This window comes from Leuciscus leuciscus (assembly GCF_965113295.1).
Source record: "Leuciscus leuciscus genome assembly, chromosome: 17".
NCBI classification, from domain to species: Eukaryota; Metazoa; Chordata; class Actinopteri; order Cypriniformes; family Leuciscidae; genus Leuciscus; species Leuciscus leuciscus.
In genome coordinates, this window is record NC_138741.1 from 39473960 (window position 1) to 39497395 (window position 23436).

The 23436-nt window shown below is 42.2% G+C and overlaps 1 protein-coding gene and 1 long non-coding RNA gene across 2 annotated transcripts in view; one reads left to right on the forward strand and one right to left on the reverse strand.

The window, feature by feature from the left end:
- The first annotated feature begins 6251 nt into the window (after positions 1 to 6251).
- LOC309479416 (nuclear factor 7, ovary-like) overlaps positions 6252 to 23436 on the forward strand; it is a 79678-nt gene continuing 62493 nt past the window's right edge. The window contains exon 1 of the mRNA XM_082143544.1: positions 6252 to 6724. Coding sequence (XP_081999670.1) covers positions 6323 to 6724 — 402 coding nt within the window. The 5' untranslated portion in view covers positions 6252 to 6322. The remainder of the gene's footprint in view (positions 6725 to 23436) is intronic.
- Positions 10098 to 12294, reverse strand: LOC309479499. Its single transcript, XR_014199235.1, has 2 exons — positions 10531 to 12294; positions 10098 to 10339 (listed from the first exon to the last, which is right to left on the reverse strand). It is a non-coding gene; the product is annotated as an uncharacterized lncRNA (long non-coding RNA).

Below are 23436 nucleotides of genomic sequence, written 5' to 3' on the forward strand. Positions count from 1 at the left end.
GTATGATGCCACTGTTTGAATTAAGAAAACAAGATGGTAAACTTGTTCAATCAAAACATATAAATCATTTCAGTATTTCTGACACTTGACGCTTCCAGACATACTGTCTTCATTGAGTCCGTGAACTGGCGCAATTGAGTCCCTTTTCGGGCGCCACTCTGTAACAGTGGTGGGCCCCAAAGACAATTTAAATCAACCATTCAATGCCATGTCATGTTTTAACTCATTGTACGGGCACCAGACAGGAGTAGGCCTGTCAAAAATAAACCCGGGATAGCATATATCAACCACCGGTTACATATAACAATAAAATATTGACATAGTCTGGGGTTTTCTTCCCATCAATTCTTTAATGGGCACAAAAAATAAGTAAAGCTGAGATGAACTATTCCACCACAGAAAAGGAATGTCTTGCAATGGTGTGGGCACTGGACAAATGGCAGCATTACTTAGAACCCCGACTGTTCACAGTAATCACGGACCATTCCTCATTGCAGTGGGTGATGAGTTCCACAAAGACAACCAGCCGACTCATGAGATGGGCTCTCCGACCACAAGGTTTGACTTTGTGATGGAGTACAGGAAAGGAAAGTTAAATGTAGCGCCTGATGCTCTTTCACAAATGTACCACATTCCTGGATGTAGTGTGTACACCAGTCAAAAAGAGGAGTCTTAGTTTCTAATCACCCCTGAAAACATCTGGGATGAACGACATCATGATCCTGAAATCAGTAAAATATTTCAGGCACTTGCAAAGGCCGAACTCACAGAGAAGGAACAATATGTAGTATTGGAAGACAAATTGTATCATACCACTCACCTGACCGACAATCAAGTCCACTATCGTGTTGTCATTCCCAGCAGCCTTGTGGCCAAAATTCTCCAATACTACCATTCCAGTCCCATGAGTGGGCATCTTGGAATTTTCAAGACATATACAAGAATACAAGACGTTGCCTACTGGCCGGGCATGTGGACACACATCAAGAAACATGTCAAAAGGTGTGTAAAATATCAAACTCTCAAAAGTGACAACAAAAAACCAGCAGGAAAACTTCAACCTATTACTACATCACGACCCAATGAAAGGCTAGGAGTGGATGTAATGGACCCCCTGCCAAAAAGCACAAAACAACATGAGTATTTACTCGTCTTTGTGGACTATTTTTCTCGATGGCCCAAGCCACTGCTCAGAATATTGCAGAAATCTTGCGAAGAGAAGTGTTGACTCGATGGGTTGTGCCTGATTACATTCTGTCCGACAGAGGAACACAATTTGTATCTGCATTATTCACTGAATTGTGTGTGAAGTGGAGTGTGACACACAAGCTAACCGCTGCTTACCACCCGCAGACAAATATGACGGAAAGAGTCAACCGTACTCTGAAGTGCATGATGGCTTCCTTTGTGGAAGATAATCATGAAAGTTGGGACCACTACCTTCCCGAGTTTCGTTTTGCACTTAATCCCGCTGTTCAGGAGACTATTGGAATGTCACCCGCTGAGCTCCATCTGGGCAGAAAACTTCACAGTCCGTTGGACAAATTGTTGCATGGACAAAACCTTTCACCCTCTGGTCCTTCATATGATGTCGTTCATCAGTTGTCTCAATGACAGAGAAAGGAATGGAAAACTGCAAAAAAGCCCAAATGAGACAATTGAGATGTTATAACAAGAACAGAAGGGATGTCACCTTCTGGGAGAAGGATCGTATATGGATCAGAAACTTCCCTCAATCCAGTTTACAACCCAATTTTACTGCTAAGCTGGCACCAAAGTGGAAGGGACCATATCACATAATTCAACAGTTAGGTCCTCTGAACTATCAAGTTGCACTGGAAAGTTCTCGTGAGAGGGTTGTCAGAGAGGAGTAAAACAGTTTGAGTTGCCGTGTGGAGTGGGACTCGTGTTCCTGTCGCTTGACGCTTCCAGACATACTGTCTTCATTGAGTCCGTGAACTGGCGCAACACACCTTCACGTAGCGTCTTCATTCAGCTGTCCGAATAGGAGAGCGCGGTCGGATAAAGGATCATCTCAGAGTCCACGGCAGTCCCCAGACACTCTTCAGAGACTTTGCGTTCTGCTACATTTGGGTCAGTGCCGCAAAGCCATTCTTCCTCACAAACATTCCAACACACGCTCTCTCAGAGACGCACGTCATACTCAATTACACGCACGCACTGACTATTCAAACACTCACTTTTGATGTGTCTATTTGACTGATATATATTTACTATATATTTACTATAGATATTTATTGTGTTTTTTGTGCATGGACAAATTTGGGAATTAATATGGACCTGTGAATCTACTGTTGCGAAAAGGCTGTTAGATGTGACGTATCTGCACGGGTTTGCAGCTTATATATTTCCATGTATGTGTGAAAAAAGTACCAAAAAGAAGTAGTGTGGTCTAATATTGTTGTTTTTGTTTATTATTGTTTTTTTCTCTCCATCTGAACAGATACATATTTGGAGTTGATGTTTTTTTATTTTTTTTTTTATTTATTTTTTTTTATAATTTAATTGCTCATTAACTTTTGACACTGGAAATTGTATTGTTTAAACGTTTTAGTTTTAGTTTTTGTGCCCATTAAAGAATTTATGGGAAGAAAACCCCAGACTATGTCAATTTTTTATTGTTATATGTAACCGGTGGTTGATATATGCTATCCTGGGTTTATTTTTGACAGGCCTACTCCTGTCTGGTGCCCGAACAATGAGTTAAAACATGACATGGCATTGAATTGTTGATTTAAATTGTCTTATTGGGGCCCACCCCCGTTACAAAATCATATACATCTCCAACATGCTGTCACAGTAGTGTGTAGTAATGTGACGCAGACCCTTATGAAAAATACGTTTATTTAAGTGTGCTATTAGTATATTTCTTTTAAACTAAAAATAAGAAAGTATACTTTGAGTCAACTTTTGATATACTTCTCAGAAATATACTTTATGTACTTCTCAGAAATAAACCTAAAATTTCACTTGAGTATACTTGACTTATGCTGACAGAAAGGTTTGAGTATATGTGGAGCCTCAGCGATCAGTGTAACTGAAAGCACAGAGGAATAAGCAGGTGTGCAGGCCTTCAGCGTCTGCTGACACAGGTGTTGAGCAGATGTTTTAACTGCACGCTCAAATGCTCACGAAGGATCGTGTGAATGCTTTTATGACGCGAGATTAATGTAAACAGCCCACTGCAAACACCCTTGTAATTCGCTTCAACCTTTTCAAACTATATGAATGATTATTTTATAGAAGGTTAAAGTGTTGTGTGTAAGAACCCTCACTCGCTGCATCAGAGGGTGAGCCAGACTCAATGTGGAGATGACGATTCAGCTATGTTGCCTCCTTTGGGAACCAAAGTCAGATTTCAGTAAGATCCGGAGATGATGGCTATGCTTTCCCGGGCCACTGAGAGGGTCTTGTGTGGAACCCACAACCGTGTCCCGAGCCCTCGAGGCTGGACAATTGGTTTCTCGGGCGGCCTTGCACTGGTTCTCAGCGTCCCAGCCCGGTACCTTTACTTCCGAAGGTGCATGAGGAGCTCACTAGGCACTGAAGGACCTGTACGAGGGTGGTCATGACCAAGAAGTTCTTCTAAATTCGCATTTCGTGCTACAAAGGTTACAGTGCGGTCACTGTATCATGCAATGTCCACATTAGTGGTCCAGGAATGCCATCTCTGGCTGTTTCTGGCCGACATGAGGGAAACCGACAAGGTCAGGTTTCTTAATGCCCACCTTGTCCGAGTTTGGCCTCTTCGGCGATGCCGTTGAGAAGAAGCAGACTGATGCCATTTCCCACATCCTGCCCCGGCGGTCCACTGCTGCTTCCACCCGGCCGCAGCACCTCAGTCTGGTTGTCCCGTAGACAGGGCGCCCCGCCAGCTGAGCCCCACGCCATACCAACCGGTAAGTGCAAGGAAGTCCCTGGGACGCGCAACCCCAGAGATGGAGGCGATTGCTCTTCAGGAGACAGTGACCGCACCACTCCTTCCCCCGGAACAGAAACAAAACGGAACACAAGATTCTCCACCTGGCCCTCCGCCAGGTGGAGAATCTTGTGTTCCATTTTGTTTCTGTTCCACCGCTGGCCCCGCAATCAGTGGCACCCAAATTCTCAATAAAAGAGCTGTTTTTCTCTATCTCTGGGTCCCAAGAGGTCTCAAAGGGCAGTGGAAAGCCAAAAACCTTACCACTCTCATCCAGCTCTTCTATTGCCAGCGGGCGGTTTGAGGACGCCACCAAGCCTTCTCACACACCCTCTGCCCAACCGTGGAATCAGGTAAGTGTTGCACGGCACTCTCAGAACCTGCTGTGGGCCGCCTCGAAGAGAGAGCCTTTCCCGGCCGGGTCCCTGCGTTCCACCTCGCTGCCCCACTGCAGGTACGCCTACAGTCCTTTTGGTCCCGATTGCATGGTCTCTGATAGCAGGAGTGTCTGAGTGTCCAGGCATGCTGTGGTTTTCCCGGATGCCTCCACCACCGGCTGGGGGGCCACGTGCAACGGGCATGCAGTTGCTGGGGTTTGGACAGGTCCCCACCTGCATTGGCACATCAACTGCCTCAAGTTTCTTGCAGTACGTCTTGCTCTGAGCCATCTAAAAAGGCCGCTTTAGGACAAAGATGTGCTTGACTAAATGTACACTTCAGAAATGCATTGTGATCATGTCTACGCGCAGGTCCACCATCTGATCCGTCACCCTTTGGCAGCTGAATGTGGCGGAGTGTCTGGCGCTGAATCCCTGAGAACCGGGTCTAGGCTGGTGCCATATGTGCAATCCTGCGGGGATCCCATATATGTTGCTTTTTTCCACCGTTGCTCCTAAACAGAAGCCTGTGTCTTTCCCTTGGGAGAACCCATCTTCTTAGGAGATTGGTGTCACCCAAGTAATTCCATGTGCAAACAACCCCACGAGGTTAGTCCATATGTTATCTCCACATGACTCCTTCAGGAAAGGATATGGCATCCGCAGCATTCCTTTTCCAATGGAAAGGGCACGCTTTCCCAGTGTTATCCAATAGTCTCACTGAGTCGGAACAGCCATGATGGACCTCTCTGTGTAAGCCCTGTCCCATCAGGTAAGAGGGAATAGGAGGTATACACAGGGCGCTAGATGGGATCAGCAGATGTGGTGCTTTTGGTAGGGATTCCTATTCATCGGTCAGTTCAACGTAGAGTTGAACGTGACCGACTGAAAGGGAATGTCTCGGTTACGTATGTAACCCTCATTCCCTGACGGAGGGAACGTCCCGTCGCCACATCTGCTAACTCCCGCAGGTCACCGGCTCAGCTCCTCAGCGAAAACCTGAAGATGCGGTGCACCTCCTGCTCATTATATGCGCGCACAGTGATGCAGCGCAGCTGATGCAATTATCACATGCCAATGTGCATTGGCTCGTTTTAGTTACACTCGAAGTAGATTGGCCTCTCTAGCGAGATTACAATTTGTCGGTAAGTCCGATGTGGCGTCTCTGTTCGCTCCTTCAGGGAACGAGGGTTACATACATAACCGAGATGTTTGTTATACTAATCGTTCTAAAATTTCACTTTATCCACTTGTTTGATTGGATAAAGTGGAAAAATAAATACTTTAAAATGTACAGCATTTTTAAATTATGGTTGCCAGCAAGCCTGTAAATTAAAGAGTACTGTAAATCAACTACAATTGCACTGTAAAAACACAGTATAACAGTAAAAAAAGTGAAACAAGAGCAGCTGTGAATTGACATGTAACAGTTTAGTCCAATGATAATGATGATGAAGAGTTACAAAACGGATTAAATAACAAAAGGATTGATTAAACAAACAAAACTCAGATAAGTCATTGGATACTTGAATACATAAACTATGTACAAATAAAGAGCAATAAATAAAACAGAAATAAAGTTTCTTTGAGTATATTTTTATTGTTAATATTTGTGTTTTTTCCTGTTCTTTAGTGTTTGATTCAAGGTTTTGTAGCATTATACCTGAGAAAGTTTCAATGCAAGTTTTGTTAAAATTTAACCTGAAGAAATCCTGATGTTGGTCTTTGAACCAAAGGTGATCATAAACTTGACCCTTTTTCAACACTTACCAGGAAGAGACTGACTTATTTCTCTTTTCTGTCAGCGACTCTCTTCTCTCTCGACAAAAGCAATAAAGAAGCAGCGATCAGTGGAGAATGAAGAGAAATACTTCCAAGAAGGATTTTTGAGACATTTGTTTCTGAACAGACAGCAGATTGTTGTGATGAAAAGGAGATTCACTTTTAAACCCGTTGTTCAGAAAGTGAAAGTAAAGTTTATGTTGCTGGAGCTCAAACGGTGAAAATGGCTTCACTAAATGTCTCTGCTGAAGAGCTTTCTTGTCCCGTGTGCTTTGAAATCTTCAGGGCTCCTGTTGTTTTATCATGTAGTCACAGTTTCTGTAAAGAGTGTCTTCAACAGTTCTGGAGAACCAAAAAAACTCAGGAGTGTCCTGTCTGCAGGAGAAGATCCTCAAAAGAACAACCTCCTTTTAATCTGGCATTAAAAAACTTGTGTGAGTCAATCCTGAAGGAGAGAAATGAGACGCGTTCATCAGGATCTGAGGAGATCTGCAGTTTACACAGTGAGAAACTCAAACTCTTCTGTCTGGAGGACAAACAGCCTGTGTGTATAGAGTGCTTTACTTCACAGAAACACGTCAATCACACAGTCAGACCCATCATTGAAGTGGTTTCATCATATAAGGTAAGACAAATGTCTCTTGTTTCACATGTAAGTGAAAGTGACATGTGAAGGGAACCCATACTCAGAATTAGTGCACAAACATTCAGTGAGTTGTGAACACACACACACACACATACTGTTCCCTTTCATAAGGGAACTCCCGCTGCATCGATACTCAACGCTTTGGGAATGCCTTCGGCATGAAGCGTCTGAGTGACGTCGCATGTGACGGTGATCCGGAAGCTATAAAGGGTCACAGGAACCAGGAAATGTTAGCTTCTGGTCTTCAGCAAGCATTCTATGTCAACCTGTTTGTCTTATTTGGTGTTGTCTGTCACTCTGAAAATAAAAAATAAATGACGAATAAAGAGAAACTGTTCAGGAAGTGTGCGTCCCCTTGCCCGCGTTATTTAAGTGAGGGTGACACACACTCGCTTTGTGTAGTTTGTCTGGGAGCGGAGCATGCACAGGCAGCGCTCGAGGGCGCTGTCTGTGCTAACTGTGAACAAATGCCCCTAAGAACGCTCCGCTCCCGCCGGGCCATGTTTGATGAGACTGGTCAGGCTCGCGCTTGTCTGCATTCATGGGGATCGCAAAGGGAGCTAGCAGATGATGTTGAGACGGCTTCTGCCCTTTCTCAAAATTCTGAAGCTAGCTCCATGAGGTTCCGTTCAGGGTGCGGAAGCCCGCGTTGCGGCTTCTTCCGCCCTTGAAACGGAACCGATGCTCGAATTATCCGGTTCCGAGGAGCTGGATATTTTGGGCATCGAGGCAGGGGAATGTGAAAATTCGCCACCCCATTCCCCTGCCTTTGAGGAGCTGCTAGAGGTGGTGACTCGATTAGCCACCAGAAAAGTAAGCTTGATGAGCGCTTCCTGCAGACTCGGTCACAGCCTCTACGCCGGAGTCTGCCATTTTTTCCCGATCTCCACACCGAGGTGTCGAGATCGTGGAAATAGCCCTTCTCCTCAAGAATATCTGGCCCCAATGTACATTTATATTCTAATATAATGGGTGCCAGGGAGGAGGGCTATGGGATGATGCCCAGGGTTGAAGAGTCATTCGCTTCACATCTCTCCCCTGACGCTGCATCATCCATGCGGGCTCCGGCACTTACCACCAAGCCCTGCCATACAACATCGGTCTTGGTTGGGAAGGCATATATGGTGGCAGGTCGGGCTGGTAGCTGTCTGCATATGATGGGGCTGTTGCAGGCATACCAGGCCGACCTCCTCAAAGAGGTGGATCATAGCGGGGAGGTTGCCTTCGACGACATCCGCGAGATGCGTCGAGTGGTTGACTTGTCTCTCCGTGCTACCAAGGAGACGACCCGTGCCATCGGCCGCTCCATGGCAGCACTGGTAGCCACGGAGAGACACCTGTGGCTGAACCTGTCGGGCATCGGGGAAAAGGACAGGGCTCGTCTCCTCGATGCCCCAGTTTCACCGTCTGGCCTTTTCGGCGACGGAGTCAATAACGTTGTCGATAGGTTTCAGGAGGGCGAAATGACAGTCAGATGCATTTAAAGAGCTCATCCCCCGCCATCGTTCCAGGTCTCGTGGGTCTGCTGCCAGGGGGCAGTCCCATGAGGCCGCCGCCAGCTCCTCACACCTGCTGAGGCAGAAGGAGAGTGTTGCCTCTCGTGCTCCCCCACAAAGAGCCTGGAGCCAGAGGCAACACCCTCAGTCGAAGCCTTCTAAGCCGAAAACAGATCTGAGGACTGTTATTCAGGCGAGGAATGCTCCGGCTGAGAGGCCTTGACATGATGCGCAGGCCTCTGAGGGCGTCCCCTTCCGCGTGGGTATTATAAAACTTCGCTCCGCGGAGCCCTCAGGAAATCGATGTAGCTTCCCGCCATCAAGTACGCCTCGGGACGCATCGACTTCCAGCGAATGTATTGCACACAGTGTTCCTCCAACATCTATGGCCCTGACACATTCGCTACCTCTCACGAGGCCTGTAGAAAAAAATTATTCGGTTAGTTCCTGCCAGAAAATTGCTTCAGGTCACCGAAGAAATAAATACAACACCTGAGATCAGCCCTGAGAGACTGATCCCCCTAGTAGACTATTCAGACACCTGGAAGGGTCTTCAAAATATATCTCAGTGGGTCCTGAATATAGTTGAGAAAGGATATAGAATCCAGTTCCAGTATAGACCACCTAGATTTAGTGGTGTTACTCACACGCTGGTATCTCCTGACCAGGATCAGGTGATGGAACATGAAGTCCAGACCTTCTTAGCTAAAGGGGCCATAGAATATGTGCCCCCCCCCCACCAGAGGGAGTCCGGGTTCTACAGCCGTTACTTCATAGTTCCAAAAAAGGATGGTGGGCTGCATCCCATTATAGATCTTAGGGTATTGAACAAATCTTTGAGGAGATTCAAGTTCAAAATGCTAACTATACCTATGATCGTTCAACAAATCAGATCCGAGGACTGGTTTGTAACGATAGATCTTAAGGATGCATATTTTCATATTTCCATCATCCCACATCATAGGAAGTTCCTTAGATTCGCTTTTGGGGGAAAAGCTTATCAATATAGAGTTCTTCCTTTCGGCCTAGCCTTATCCCCTCGCACCTTCACTAAATGTATGGACGCGGCCCTTGCTCCACTGAGACTTCAGGGGGTCCGTATCTTAAATTATATAGATGACTGGCTCATTCTGGCTCAGTCGGAAGAAGAAGCAATTCAACATCGAGATGTTGTTTTGCGTCATCTGAGGTGCTTGGGGTTGAGACTCAATGTGAAGAAAAGTTCCTTAACTCCTCTTCAGAAGACTACGTTCCTGGGAGTAGAGTGGGACTCAGTCACGATGCGGGCACAATTGTCTCCTGCTCGTATAAATACTATCTTAACCCTCTGAGGTCTGAGGTGTTTTTGGGGCCCTGGAGGTGTTCTGACATGCTCTGACATTTGTTTTTTTTTCAGTTATTTATAAACATGTTAATGGCAAAAGTGTAAATTCACTCTATATAACACAAACAGGGCTAGCATAATATCTGATCAACATGCTTGTAAATCTTTGTATTTTTAAGAGAATAATGTTTATGCGTGGTTATTTAAAAAAAAATTCAGCAACTTTCTTTTTTTAAGAACACAAAACACATTCTAAATATGTGCCCACAAGACTCTTGACTAATATATGTTGTCGTTTCTAGTTCTGGCTTCAAAATGATGTGAAATTCATCCTGCCTGATCGTTCTCTTAAAACAATACATTGATTTAAACATTGTAAAACAGTTTTTTTTGTCAGAAGAGGTTTATGCGTGGGAGGGGTAATCGCTCATCAATATTAATGAGATTCAGACCAGGGGTGTGACATAGACACTCCCCCAATGACTAATGGGCCATCAAGAGAGGCAGCCTGAACAAAGAGGAGATTCAAAGGTTTTGTTTTTCACTGTTTTATTGTAATTCCTCTATGAGGAGGAACTAAATGTTTTAAATTTGCAATGTTTTAAACTCAGCTGTGGTCCAGGTTCCCGTGCAGGCAGGAATCTCAGAGTCTGTGGAACCATATCAATGTCAGTCTCTGTTTTCCATGACAGAGTAGACTGCTTGTTGCTTGTCTGAATGTTTGTCTTGGCCCTCTTTGCAACAGGTGTCTGATGATCACCATCACCTTTATAGCTGTAAAACAAACAAACAACTGTGAGCATGTTTATTACACAAAATATAACAACTGCATTTCAATCATTATAAGTAACATTGGCCAGATGCAAAGCCATACAGACACATAATGTTTGTATGGACTATGTAAAACCAGAATATGTAAACAGAATTATACTAATATCTGAAAGAAAGGGAATAAGTGTACTTACTTTTCAGTTGTTCTCAAAACTGAACGACACCTGTCGCGTGCCCTCCCAGTGCGAGTTGCAGGTGAGGGTGAGAGTGATGCTACCACATTCCTATAAAAATAATAATATTAATATTAATAAAGGTTGAACAAAGTACTATGCCAGCACATGCATAACTGATGGACAGTCAGCATTTTGGTAAAACAACAAAAATAAGCTCTTTTATACTAACATTACCAATCACTAATTGTAATATTGTGCATACATAACACCACAATTTTTGCAATTGTGTCTGGTAATTGTGTTTTGCAATTGTGTCTGGCAATCCACACAGGCAGGCACATGTACATTTGTAGCATAACTAAGTATATAAACAAAATTGGTCTAACATCTGTAAAATAGTGGGTAAATATGTACTTACTCCTTCTGATTTCTGTCTGTGTTGCTGCGTGCCCTCTTAGTGCGAGTTGCAGTGAGAGGTGAGAGTGAGCAACCTACATCATTCCTTTCAAAAAAAGTTGAAAACTATTATTATCATATAGAGTACTATTCCAGCACATGCACAACTGATGGGCATTAGCATGCTGATAAGATAGCACAAAGAAAAAATATGTAACATTATCAACCAACCTCCAAAAATAAATAAACTCATACAGGCTCATATTGTAATAAGTATATAAACAAAATTGCACAAACATTGGTAAATATGTACTTACTCTTTCTGACGTTCAACTGTGTTGCTTCGCGCCCTCCGAGTTGCAGATGAAGGAGATGCAGCATTCCTGTTTTAAAAAAAGTTGAAAACTATTATAACATAAATATTTCAAAGTATATTACCATTAGTCTATATGAATAACTGATGCAAATAATTGTAGACACGTGCTGTAGGCATATATTGTGTGTAATGGGCCATTACCGGAGATAGCACAACGCAAACATTAACACATTTGCAATTCATCAGCTGGGCATATTTACACATTTCAGCACATACACACATTTGCAATAGATATTTGCAAGCACTCTTCATTTAAATATAAATTACTCTGAATGGAAAGTATGGAAATGGTCCAACCAGTAAAATCTGTAGCCTACGTTTATTTAAAATAGCTTGTCAACTAATTTCTCTGTACTGTAGGCTAATTGGCCTACGTGTTGTAGCCTAGTCATTAAAATTAAATAAAACAATTTAGTTCATATTTAGGTTTAAATAAAATCATTTTTTATTTATTTTTTCATTTATGTTGATTATATGAAAAGTGAAAAGCATGAGTCAGATCATGCGCAATCGCGAGACAAATGGAGTGGGCAGAGAAGATTTTGACCATTTCATTAAGTTTATTTTTTGTATAAAGCCTTTCTTTAAAGTGAATTTCGTTTTGTATTAATTGTATCTTAATTTTAATAGTTGTTTCATCAACCAAATGCCTGTATTTAAAACATAAGAATTAAAAATAGCAGGAACTGGAGGCCTCATAAATGAACCCAAACTCATAAGCTTTGCCTAAAATACCAGAGAAATATATAGAAAGCTCGAAATGTGTTATTTTAAGCAAAACTATTAAAAACGAAAGAAAACAGACTGCATGAAGCCTCTCTCCTACTTTATAAAGCATAGCCTAGACAATTTAAATATAATTACTCTGAATGACAAGTATGGAAATGGTCCAACCAGTAAAATATGTAGCCTACGTTTATACAAAATAGCTTGTCAACTAATGCAAGTAAATTTAAAAAGACTTACTCATCCGAAATATCCACGGCTGGATCAAGTCGCTCTTCAAAAATACAAACGTCCTGTTCTTCTTCTGAGGAAAAAGTGAACTCTTCATTGCTATCCAGGACGAGCTGAAGGGCTGTGTGTCATCTTCCAACGGCGCAGGAAAGTGAGTGAAAGAAACTTGCTGGTTTTAAGGCATTTCAGGGGGCTTTTTACCTTATTTTGCATAGATCACCTCAGCACATTATCTTATGAATAGCGCGCTCTGCGAGTGGTTGTGAACTCATTTCAGGGGGCGTTTACCTTATTTTGCATATCACCTCAGCACATTATCTTATGAATAGCGCGCTCTGCGAGAGGGCGTGAACTAATTACAGATAATTAGATGAGACGGGAGAAACTGTACTTCTCTTTAGTTTCATACAGATTACATTGCAGGAGAATATTTGTTTTGAATGTGAACTGTTTTATTTTAAAGTAGAAATTTAAAGCTTTCTTTAGACGCATGTTTCATGGTTGTGTGATAAGTATTCGCTGAGTTTTCCAGACTTGTTTCAGAAAGATTTTTGCGGAGACAGAGTGAGCTGAAAGCGCACCCTGTTTATTTTATTTATTTAAAAATAAAAACAAGGTTTTGATGTTAATGTGAGTGTACACAAAAATAAGAAGACCCTCTATAGTTTATAATCATGTATTTATTTTATTTATATGACCATAAATGACGGATTTTTTTAAGTTTATGTTGCTGCTATGTGAAAAAAATCCAGCAAAACGCGTGGGCGCGTTTCTCGACCTCAGAGGGTTAAACACAATGAAGAGTATTAGGTTAGGCCAGGCCATCACTGTCAAACACTTTCAAAGAGTTTTGAGCCTTATGGCTGCAGCTTCCACCATAGTGCCTTTTGGTCTGCTCCATATGAGGGCCTCGCAGTGGTGGCTCAGGACCAAGGGGTTTTCTCCGCTGGGGAACCCCTTTCGCATGATCAGAGTTACGCGCAGATGCCTTCGTTCTCTCATCATGTTGAAGAAACCATGGTCTCAAGGCCTGGTTCTGGGAGCACCATGTCAGAGAAAGACTTTGACTATGGATGCGTCCCTCACGGGCTCGGGTGCGGTTATGGAGGGCCGTTACACCTGAGGTACTTGGAAAGACCATCATCTCTCATGGCATATTAATCGCTTGGAGATGTTGGCCATATTTTTTGCCCTGAGGCATTTCCTTGTAAACCTCAGAGGCCATCATGTTCTTATTAGGACAGACAATATGTCGGTGGTCTCTTATATTAACCGCCAAGGAGGCTTGAGATCGCGCCCTCTTTTTAGACTGGCGCATCAGATTCTTCTTTGGTCCCAGGATAAATTTCTCTCTGTTAGATCCATTTATATTCCTGGGGTTGATAATGTGGGAGCAGACATCCTGTCGAGGCAGGGGCTGAGGCCCGGGGAATGGCGGCTCCACCCTGAAGTAGTTGAGCTCATATGGAGAGAGTTTGGCGGGGCAGAGGTTGACCTGTTCGCTTCTCATGAGAACTCTCACTGCTCACTCTGGTACTCTCTCTCACATCCAGCTCCTTTGGGCCTGGATGCCATGGTACAGATGTGGCCGAGGTCACGTCTGTACGCCTTTCCCCCGATCGCTCTGCTCCCTGGGGTTTTGGAAAGGGTCAGGAGGTACGGTGTGAGCTTACTACTTGTAGCTCCGTACTGGCCGGCTCGAATTTGGTTCTCGGACCTTATTAGTCTCTTGGAGAGTCCTCCCTGGCGAGTCCCTATTAGGAGAGATCTTCTTTCACAGGCCGGTGGTACAATATTTCATCCACGGCCGGAGTTATGGAGACTATGGGTCTGGCCCCTGAGGGGGACCAACCCATAAATAGGTTGCCCTTTCCACCGAGCTGGTTAGGTCACCCATTCTAGAACCCCACTCTACTAGGAACTAAACATTTGTTAGGGACGGCATTGAACCCAGTTAAATACTGCCCACTGGCTTCAGTACTGGCGTTCCATCCTGTTCTCTAACGGGACCTCCCATTCATGCTTAGGGCCTCTGTGGCAGCCCCGGTGCCCTCCACAAGCCTATAAGGGTGAGCACGTAGGGACATTCCCACAAAAACTCCATGTTCCTGTAGATTGGAGGATGAATCCTGTCATCCAGCCTATTGGCATTAGGCTGACGGGTTATCCCTGGCACCCATCATGTCCTGTGGATGAGATATATAAGATATATGAGATATCAGTATATATAAGAATCTATTGAGTCTGCTTCCTGCTCGTCTTACTCCCTGGAAGAGAGGTGGTGCTGCCCCCTCTTACTTGTTTGTGTGGGAGCCACTCTACCTTATTTTTGCCCCGGCACTGAGGTGCCTGTAGGCAATATCATGATTATTCAGGTATTCCATCCTCTATCGCATGTGTCGGATGGTCAAGGTCATAGCCTTGGAGGTCCCTATGTTAGGCCTTGGGCTGGGAGGAGTCAATCCATCTAGTTATGCATCAAGGGTTAAGAGCTATTCCCCTTTATCAATTAGACAGTTGGTTATCTGCAGAAACCTCTCATATCTGAAGTACGAGGTGCGTTTTGCCTTCACCCCTCATCTAATATTTTCTACTGTCTGGGGTTCTCATCCATGGGGTCAGTTGAGCCTCTGGCTCCAGACCTCCCCTTCTTACACCAAATCTTATGACAAGCTAGGTTGGATCTGCCCTCTACTCATTCCTATCGTCCGTGAGTATGCCAGATGCTTCACACCAGGGCGTATTTCTCTCAGTGTGGCGGCGTGGGTATTCGTTCCCCAAAGCGTCGAGTATCGATGCAGCGGGAGTTCCCTCACGAAAGGGAACGTCTCGGGTTACTATTGTAACCCTCGTTCCCTGAGTAAATCGGGTTACTATTGTAACGCTGCATCCCTCGGCCACACTTTTCGCGCTCCTGAGAACGATTTGCTTTGACCAATCAGAAGCTAACATTTCCTGGTTCCTGTGACCCTTTATAGCTTCCGGATCACTGTCACATGCAACTTCACGAGTGACGTAATGACGCTACACCAATCGAGATTGGAATAATTCCATAGTTGACTTCAGACGCTTCATGCCGAAGGCATTCCCAAAGCGTCAAGTATCGATGCAGCGTCTCGTTCCCCACTCAGGGAACGAGGGTTACAATAGTAACCCGAGACGTTTTTTGCTCGCAGGTTTCTCTATAGCGCTCCCCCTACTGCTTCGGAATAGATATTTTACACTGTCGTAAAAACTTGTTGGCGACTCTCCCCCTTCCCATCTCGGTCAGTCTGCCGTTTCTTCTTTCTCTGTTCCTCCGACAATGCTTTCCTAGCTTTCTGCTTCTTTTGGGCCCGCCGGCCCAAAGTTGCAAGGATGTTTTTTCCGCTCACAGGCGCTAGGGGAAAGCGAGACGGCCACCATTCAACCCGAAAAAAGTCATATAACCATTCCAATGACTCCGTAGCTGTTCAGTTTAGGTAAATAAAACTAAAAAAACTGCATAGTTCCCCTTTAAGGTGTTGTTGTGAGTGTATCAGATGACCCCTCCCCCTTTGCAATATGGGGCACCAGTCAAGAATACTATCTTAACTATTTAAAAACCCTAAAAGTTCAAAAGTTCAGTAATTTAGAATTAATGTAAACTAAAGGGAGTTAGTCAGCTGACTCATCTGAAGGATTTGTGAGAGTCTGGACAACTAGTAGAGTCTTTGAAGACAGTTGTAATAAAATTAATAAAATGTATTACCAGTAGATATGCAAGAGTAAATAGATTAATAATGCTAATAATGAATATGCACTGCTAGAGGACAGTAAACTAAAAACCAAAAAGGAATGTACAGAATTAAACAGTAAAACAATAAATGATGCGAACACAGACTGGATGAATGCAATGCTGTTGAATTGAATGTAGCGATGAAAGAGAATTTTATGGAAATCTTTCTTCTGGAAAACCACCTGGCAAAATGGTGATAAATAAAAGCTTATTTATCATTAAACAAATAATATTCCTATTGTTTGTAACAAACTGACCTCAGGTAACTATTATCTAAGTAAGTTAGAAAAACATATTCTGCAGGAATAAACTAATGCCAAGGTCTCTAGGAGGAGGTTTGGTAAGTTTATATTTACGTTCCACACAGTCGGGTGATCAGTCTGGCAGTAAAGACGTCTTCCACTGGTGATGTTGGCCGTAGAGACGTCTCCCAGTGGTGATGCTGGTAGTAGAGACGTCTTCCACTGGTGATGCTGGCAGTAGAGACGTCTTCCACTGGTGATGCTGGCAGTAGAGACGTCTTCCACTGGTGATCAGTCTGGCAGTAGAGACGTCTTCCACTGGTGATGCTGGCAGTAGAGACGTCTTCCACTGATGATGTTGGCAGTAGAGACGTCTCCCACTGGTGATGCTGGTAGTAGAGACGTCTCCCACTGGTGATGCTGGTAGTAGAGACGTCTTCCACTGGTGATGCTGGCAGTAGAGACGTCTTCCACTGGTGATCAGTCTGGCAGTAGAGACGTCTTCCACTGATGATGCTGGCAGTAGAGACGTCTTCCACTGGTGATGCTGGCAGTAGAGACGTCTTCCACTGGTGATGCTGGCAGTAGAGACGTCTCCCACTGGTGATGCTGGTAGTAGAGACGTCTTCCACTGGTGATGCTGGTAGTAGAGACGTCTCCCACTGATGATGCTTGGCAGTAGAGACGTCTTCCACTGATGATGCTGGCAGTAGAGACGGCAGTGGGAAGGGCGCATAGTTGCGATCCAGTAGTTGTTGCCACGCTGGGCTGGAGGATGCTGAACTTCGGTTGCTGGGTCAGATGAATCTTCACAGGGTCCTTTGCAGACTGACTGTGTCACTGAGGAGCCGTGTGGGACAGGCGGTGTCTGCTAAAGCAGAGGTCCTTATCACAATACTGAAATTCAAGTACAAATTTAGAACTGAAACAAATGTAGGCTTCTATTATTGCATCAAATTTAAGTTAAGTAGGCTAAATGTTAACATTGTGTGCCTAGTTTTTCTTTAGCCTAGGAATTTAGAAAGGCTAACGTTATGCATGTGCAGAGGTGGAAAGTAACTAATTACAAACTTTTCAAACTACTGTGGTGGAGCCAATCACAGACAGGACTGAAGCGCTTTAGCCAATCACAGACAGGACTGAAGCGCTTTAGCCAATCACAGACAGGTCTGACTCGGGTGCAAAACCAATCAAAACTTCCAGTTCAGCTGGTGGGCGGGGCGTTCAAACAGCGCTTTGACAGTCAATACTGGCACTCGCGTTTTGAATCAGTATCTCTAACGTTTCAATGTTTTAGTGAATGTAAGTGAGCTTTGCTCATATTCTTATTTTAAATTGAAGTTGGTCATACCATTGATATTACCAGAGCACCGAGCACCTGAAGTAAATCAAAAACTCAGCTCATACAAGGACGGAGTTATTGCATGGATGGAGCAAGAACAATGTAAGTGTCTAAAATGTATGCACACAGTTGAGTTTAATGCATTAGCTTGCCCTCTTTAACAATGCAGTTCAACTAAATGTACAAAGCAACATTCGGACAAAGCTGAAATAACCTCAACATTAGCAACAGTGAAATAAGATGGCATGATTTCAGGCATGAAAACTCCTCACCTTTCGGTCGTCGAAACCGAAGCATTGAGAACTTTGTAAGTGTACAGACAGTTTAATAAGAAGATACTTTATAAACACAGTACATTATGCGTTTACAGGCAGGCGTCATCTTGGAAAACAGTCTCGACTAGTCGAACCACGAACGCCGTGCTAAGTGAGCTGGTCGATAGGAATTACGTTTGTGAAATCTAACGTAGCACGGTGTTCGTGGCTCGACTAGTCGAGACTGTTTTCCAAGATGACGACTGCCTGTAAACGCATAATGTACTGTCTTTATAAAGTATCTTCTTATTAAACTGTCTGTACACTTACAAAGTTCTCAATGCTTCGGTTTGCATGTGGGGACCCTCATTATGCTACCGTGTTAGTGTGAGGCTATTTTGAGCCTTGTTAGTGGTATTAACCCTCTGGGGTCTGAGCTGTTTTCTGGCTCTGGAGGTGTTCTGACATGCTCTGATATTTGTGCTTATTTCTGTTACTTGTGACATTGTCATGGCTAAAGTCTTATTACACTGTATTTAGCACAAACTCTGCTACAATAATATATCAGCAGCATGTGTGTAAAAGTTTGTAGTTTTGAGATAATGACATTTATGCGTGGTTTGTGAAAATACAAAAAAAAATTGTCACTGAAATAAGGCCATGAAACCCATACTGATTATTTCTTCACAAGACTTTTGAAAATTGTATCGCGTAGCCTAGAATATTTGCTCCAAAACTGTGAAAATCACCCTGACCGCTCATTCAGATAAGACAATATATTGATTTAAAATTTCTAAGACGTGTTTTGTGTGAAAAAGCCTTATGCGAAGAGGCGTGATCATCTCATGAATATGTAAGCCTTCAACACCTGAGAAAGACAAAGACACTCCCCTAACGGCCCTATTAGGAGCGATCAGGCCCTGTCATTCAGAGCAACCTTGCACAAAGAATGAGGAGATTTAAAAAAGAATGGCTTTTAGATTGTTTGGATTTATTTACAACACAACATAATCCAAAGATACACAACAAATGACAAAAGAGTACATTGAAAACAATGATCCAAAGACAGAGACCTTTGTGCCATTCCTAAAACATTGTACATACCTTTCATTTCCAAGGTGTTTGATTTTCACTTTACCATGTTCATATACAGAGACTCATGTGAATGTTGAAGTCAGCAGGACTCAGTTGCATCTGGTCCCTGAAAGAAAAGAAAAAAAGTTAACATACTGGTATCAAGAGAAACTATGCCTGCACGATTTTGGAAATAAATTTTAGATTTTTCTGGTTAAAATTGCTTTTTAAAATTCACAGAATACAAACACACACACACACAAATGTTTCCAACAATATATAATATAATGAACACCATGTTTGTTGTGCCTTGTAGGCATAGGCTATGCGCAGTGCTGCATAAAATAATAATAACAATAACCTATAGCAGCCTATAAATCTTCCAAAAGATTTCAGTAACAATGCTAGAGAAAAATATATTGATTATCTTATGTTACTTCAAATGTTTCCATTCGTTATGATGATATGAAATGACATGATAGTAAAAACATAAAGCCTAATGTTTGGTGCATTTTTCCTTTAAAACGCGATCGCGCTCCAAAATATGATACATTCAAACGCGTTCGCGCTCCAAAATATGATACATTCAAACCCAGAGCGCGCTCCAAAATATGATACATTCAAACGCGATCGCGCTCCAAAATATGATACATTCAAACGCGTTCGCGCTCCAAAATATGATACATTCAAACGCGTTCGCGCTCCAAAATATGATACATTCAAACGCGATCGCGCTCCAAAAAATGATACATTCAAACGCGATCGCGCTCCAAAATATTAAACATTATGGTTATACATATCTATTTTTGAGCAGATATCCACAAACAGTATTTAACAGTAAACACGGGTCTAAATAGTATAATATTCACCATATATCTAGCAACAGTTCAACTGCAGTGTGAAGTTTATGCAACAATACCATAAACTAATAAGTAAGAATTTCTTACCTTACATCTTTCTTGTCTTCAAATCGCGTTCTTTTTCTTCTGGGGGTAAATCCAATGTAAGCTCAGGCGTGTCTTCCAAACTCGACGAAAAGCAGAGACTTGTGAAGTGTTTTGGTGTTTTGTGTTTGAGGTAAGGAGGGCATTCGCGTTCCATGTGGACGATTTGCATGTGAATCTCTTTTGCGCGAGTGGGCGTGGTCGAATTAAAAGTAATTAGCAAGCGTTTGAGATACTGGACATCCTGTTGGTTTTATACAAATTACTTAAACAGAGAATATTTGTTTTCAGTTTGAATCCGATCATTTAAAAGTACACACTTAAATGTGTATAAAGGTATATGGCTCATAAATGTGTGACAAGTATTCGCTGAGTTTTGTTTCAGTTTATAGACGTGCTCAAGAAAAAAAAGTTTACCGCGATGGAGAGGCAGAACGCACACCCTGTTTATTTTTCTTTATTTTACAAAAGTAAAATGTTTTGATTTGATTTTAAGTGGACACATACAAAAGTAGAAATATCACAGATTCTTTTTTTATATTTCTTTTTTTCTGTATGACCATAAATGACGGAGTAATTTAAGTTTATTGTGCTACAATGTGAAGAAAATCCAGCAAAACGCGGGGCGACCTCAGAGGGCGACCTTACTTTCACTTACTCTGTGCCCCATATACTAGCGTTATAAGCTAATCTGTTTTTAGAGATAAAACTCTTGTGTTAATTACCCCTAGGTTCATTTTTCACCGGAATTGTCATTTAAACTGATCAAAAGTTACAGTAAGGACATTTATAATGTTAGAAAATATTCTATTTTAAATAAATGCTGTTCTTTTGAACTTTCAATTCATCAAAGCATTTAGAAAAAAATTTGTACAAAACTGTTTTCAACATTGATAATAATAATGAATGTTTCTTGAGCATCAAATGTGACACTGAAGACTGGAGTAATGATGCTGAAAATTCAGCTTTGATCACAGGAATACATTACAGTTTAAAATATATTAAAATAGAAAAGTCATTTTAAATTGTCATAATATTTCACAATATTACTGTTTTTTTATTTTTATTGGTTTTTATCAAATAAATGCAGCCTTGGTGAGCAGAAGATACTTCTTCTAAAAACATTAAAAAATCTTACTGACCCCAAACTTTTGAACGGTAGTGTATATAAAAGTGAAGTTCATTACTATAGCAACATTGGGCTTCTGGCACATTTTCGGTAGAACGAAAAAAAAAGAGCATTTCATTTAACATGTTAACCCGCCATACCCTACTTTATTGTTTTACTAGCACTTTTTTTATTCATACCATTTTAATCCCACATTTCTTTGATCAGACCTCTCACTTACCATTCTTTGCTTTTGCCCATTTAAAAAACATTCAAATGATCTTACGTTGACTTACTTTTCAAAACTAGAAATAAAACAACAGGGATAGCTAGTATGTTTGCTTAGCATAGTGTCAAACATGACAATTTATGAGATTAATATAATGTTTTGCTCCAAAATCACTATATATGAAATTACGAATATACACGTCAGTCGTGTTTGAAATTACTTGCTTCTGTGGTTCCATGTTGCTTCTTAAAGAAATAGTTCACCCAAAAATGAAAATTAGCCCATGATTTACTCACCCTCAAGTCATCCTAGGTGTATATGATATTCTTCTTAGAGACGAATACAATCGGAGTTATATAAAAATTGTCCTGGCTCTTCCAAGCTTTATAATGGCAATGAATGGCTGTGTCTGTTTTGAAGTCCACAAAAGTGTATTGTAAATAGTTAATTCGCAAAATTTACAGTAACCATTGCATGCATTTAATCAGATTTGTCATTATTATTTTTACTAAAATACAAATATCTGAGGGACCCCCATAAGTCTATTTTTTACTTCTTATGGGGGTCCCTAATACCTTATGGGGGGTCCCAGATCCCCCCAGCCCCCCCTCAATTCGAGCACTGTATTTCACTCACATTTATTATATCTGGAGTTTCTTTCACCTTTGGCATAGTGGGCCCTATTTTAACGATCTGAAACGCAAGTATCAAGCGCGAAACGCAAGTAACTTTGTGGGTGGATCTCGCAAATCTAAAATGTATTGGTCTGAAGTAGCTTCATTACTCATAGGTGTGGTTTGGGCGTAACGTGAAATAAACCAATCAGAGCGTCATCTCACATTCCCTTTAAGAGCAGGCACGCTTGTTCCATGGCGGGTTGCTATTATAACGGCGGATTTGCCAGACGCACGCCAGGAGCGGTTCACAGCCGAGGAGACCGACGTTCTCGTCAGGGCCGTAAAACACAGAGAAGTGACATTGGGGATGGAGAAACACACCCAAATTAGCTTCGGTTAAACAGGCGTATGATAATTTGGGTAAATGTGTAAGCTAGATTTATGCCTATTTTTTCACATCTTCATGGACACAACAATGATTTCCCTCGTGTGGTAATATTTTTCCTTGTAATAATGTATGGTTTTCTAAAAATGAGAACTGCTGCGTCTGTGTAAATGAGAGAAGCAAAGTGTATGCGCGTTGTGCACACGCTACATTATGGCCAAGCATGCGCCATTAAAATAGCATATGAATAACATACGCAACGTGGAATTGTTTTCTAAGCCTGTAAAATAGCACCAAGGAACGTGTGCGGTGGAACACGCCTCCTCTTTACGCTGAACCGCCCCCGGGAGCGCAAGTGCATTTCTATGGAAGTAAAATAATGTCAAATGTTTTTGAAATAAAAAGCCTGTTGAATTGCACTACTTGAAAAAAATAGGCATTGCACTAACCGTGCTTGCATTTTAATGCATTGTATTTTTAGGGCTTGCATTTTTATGGGCTGAAATTCCACCTGGTTGAATATTTAAGCTGTGAATATTTCAATTAAAAACATTTCAAACACATTTCCATTATTAAAAATTCAATAATCCATATTCACCTTTCATATTTCACTTCCAAAATATTCAAACTGTTTAAAAACACAACCTATAATATTCAACAGGCAATTTTCGGTCTATTTTATTTCGCTTTGCAAATTCGCTTCCACAAATTCAGTGGTTCAAATTCGACAGTAAATTCAACATAGACATCCAGGAACTGCAGGAAAAGCAGTAGATTGCCGAGCATACTCTCCATCTGCTGTTAGTCAACCTGACCAGCAGGGGGTGCAAAAGCGCGTGTTGTTGACGAAGACCAGCAACAGTTAGAGCAAGCCATTCATTCATAAAATGAAAATGATTATCTGTGTCAGTATATATATGCGGAAAAGATGATAAAGACACAAAAGCTGTGTTTATGTTTCATTCAATAACTTAATTGTTACTTTAATTCCCTGTGTAGCCTACATGTTATCAGCTTTCTCTACCATGAACAGGATTATAATCGGTTTCCCTCAATATAGGCTTCCTCATACTCGAGGATTCCCTTCCGTCGAGACAAAACGCTTAACGTAGCTTAATGGACTAATACAGTGAGTGATATAAAAGACCAAACTCGCACCTTATTGTGGATGTAGGCTCAGGCTGTAGGCTACTATATAGGCTACAGGCAAAGCAGATGGACTCAGAATATGAACTTAACGCGC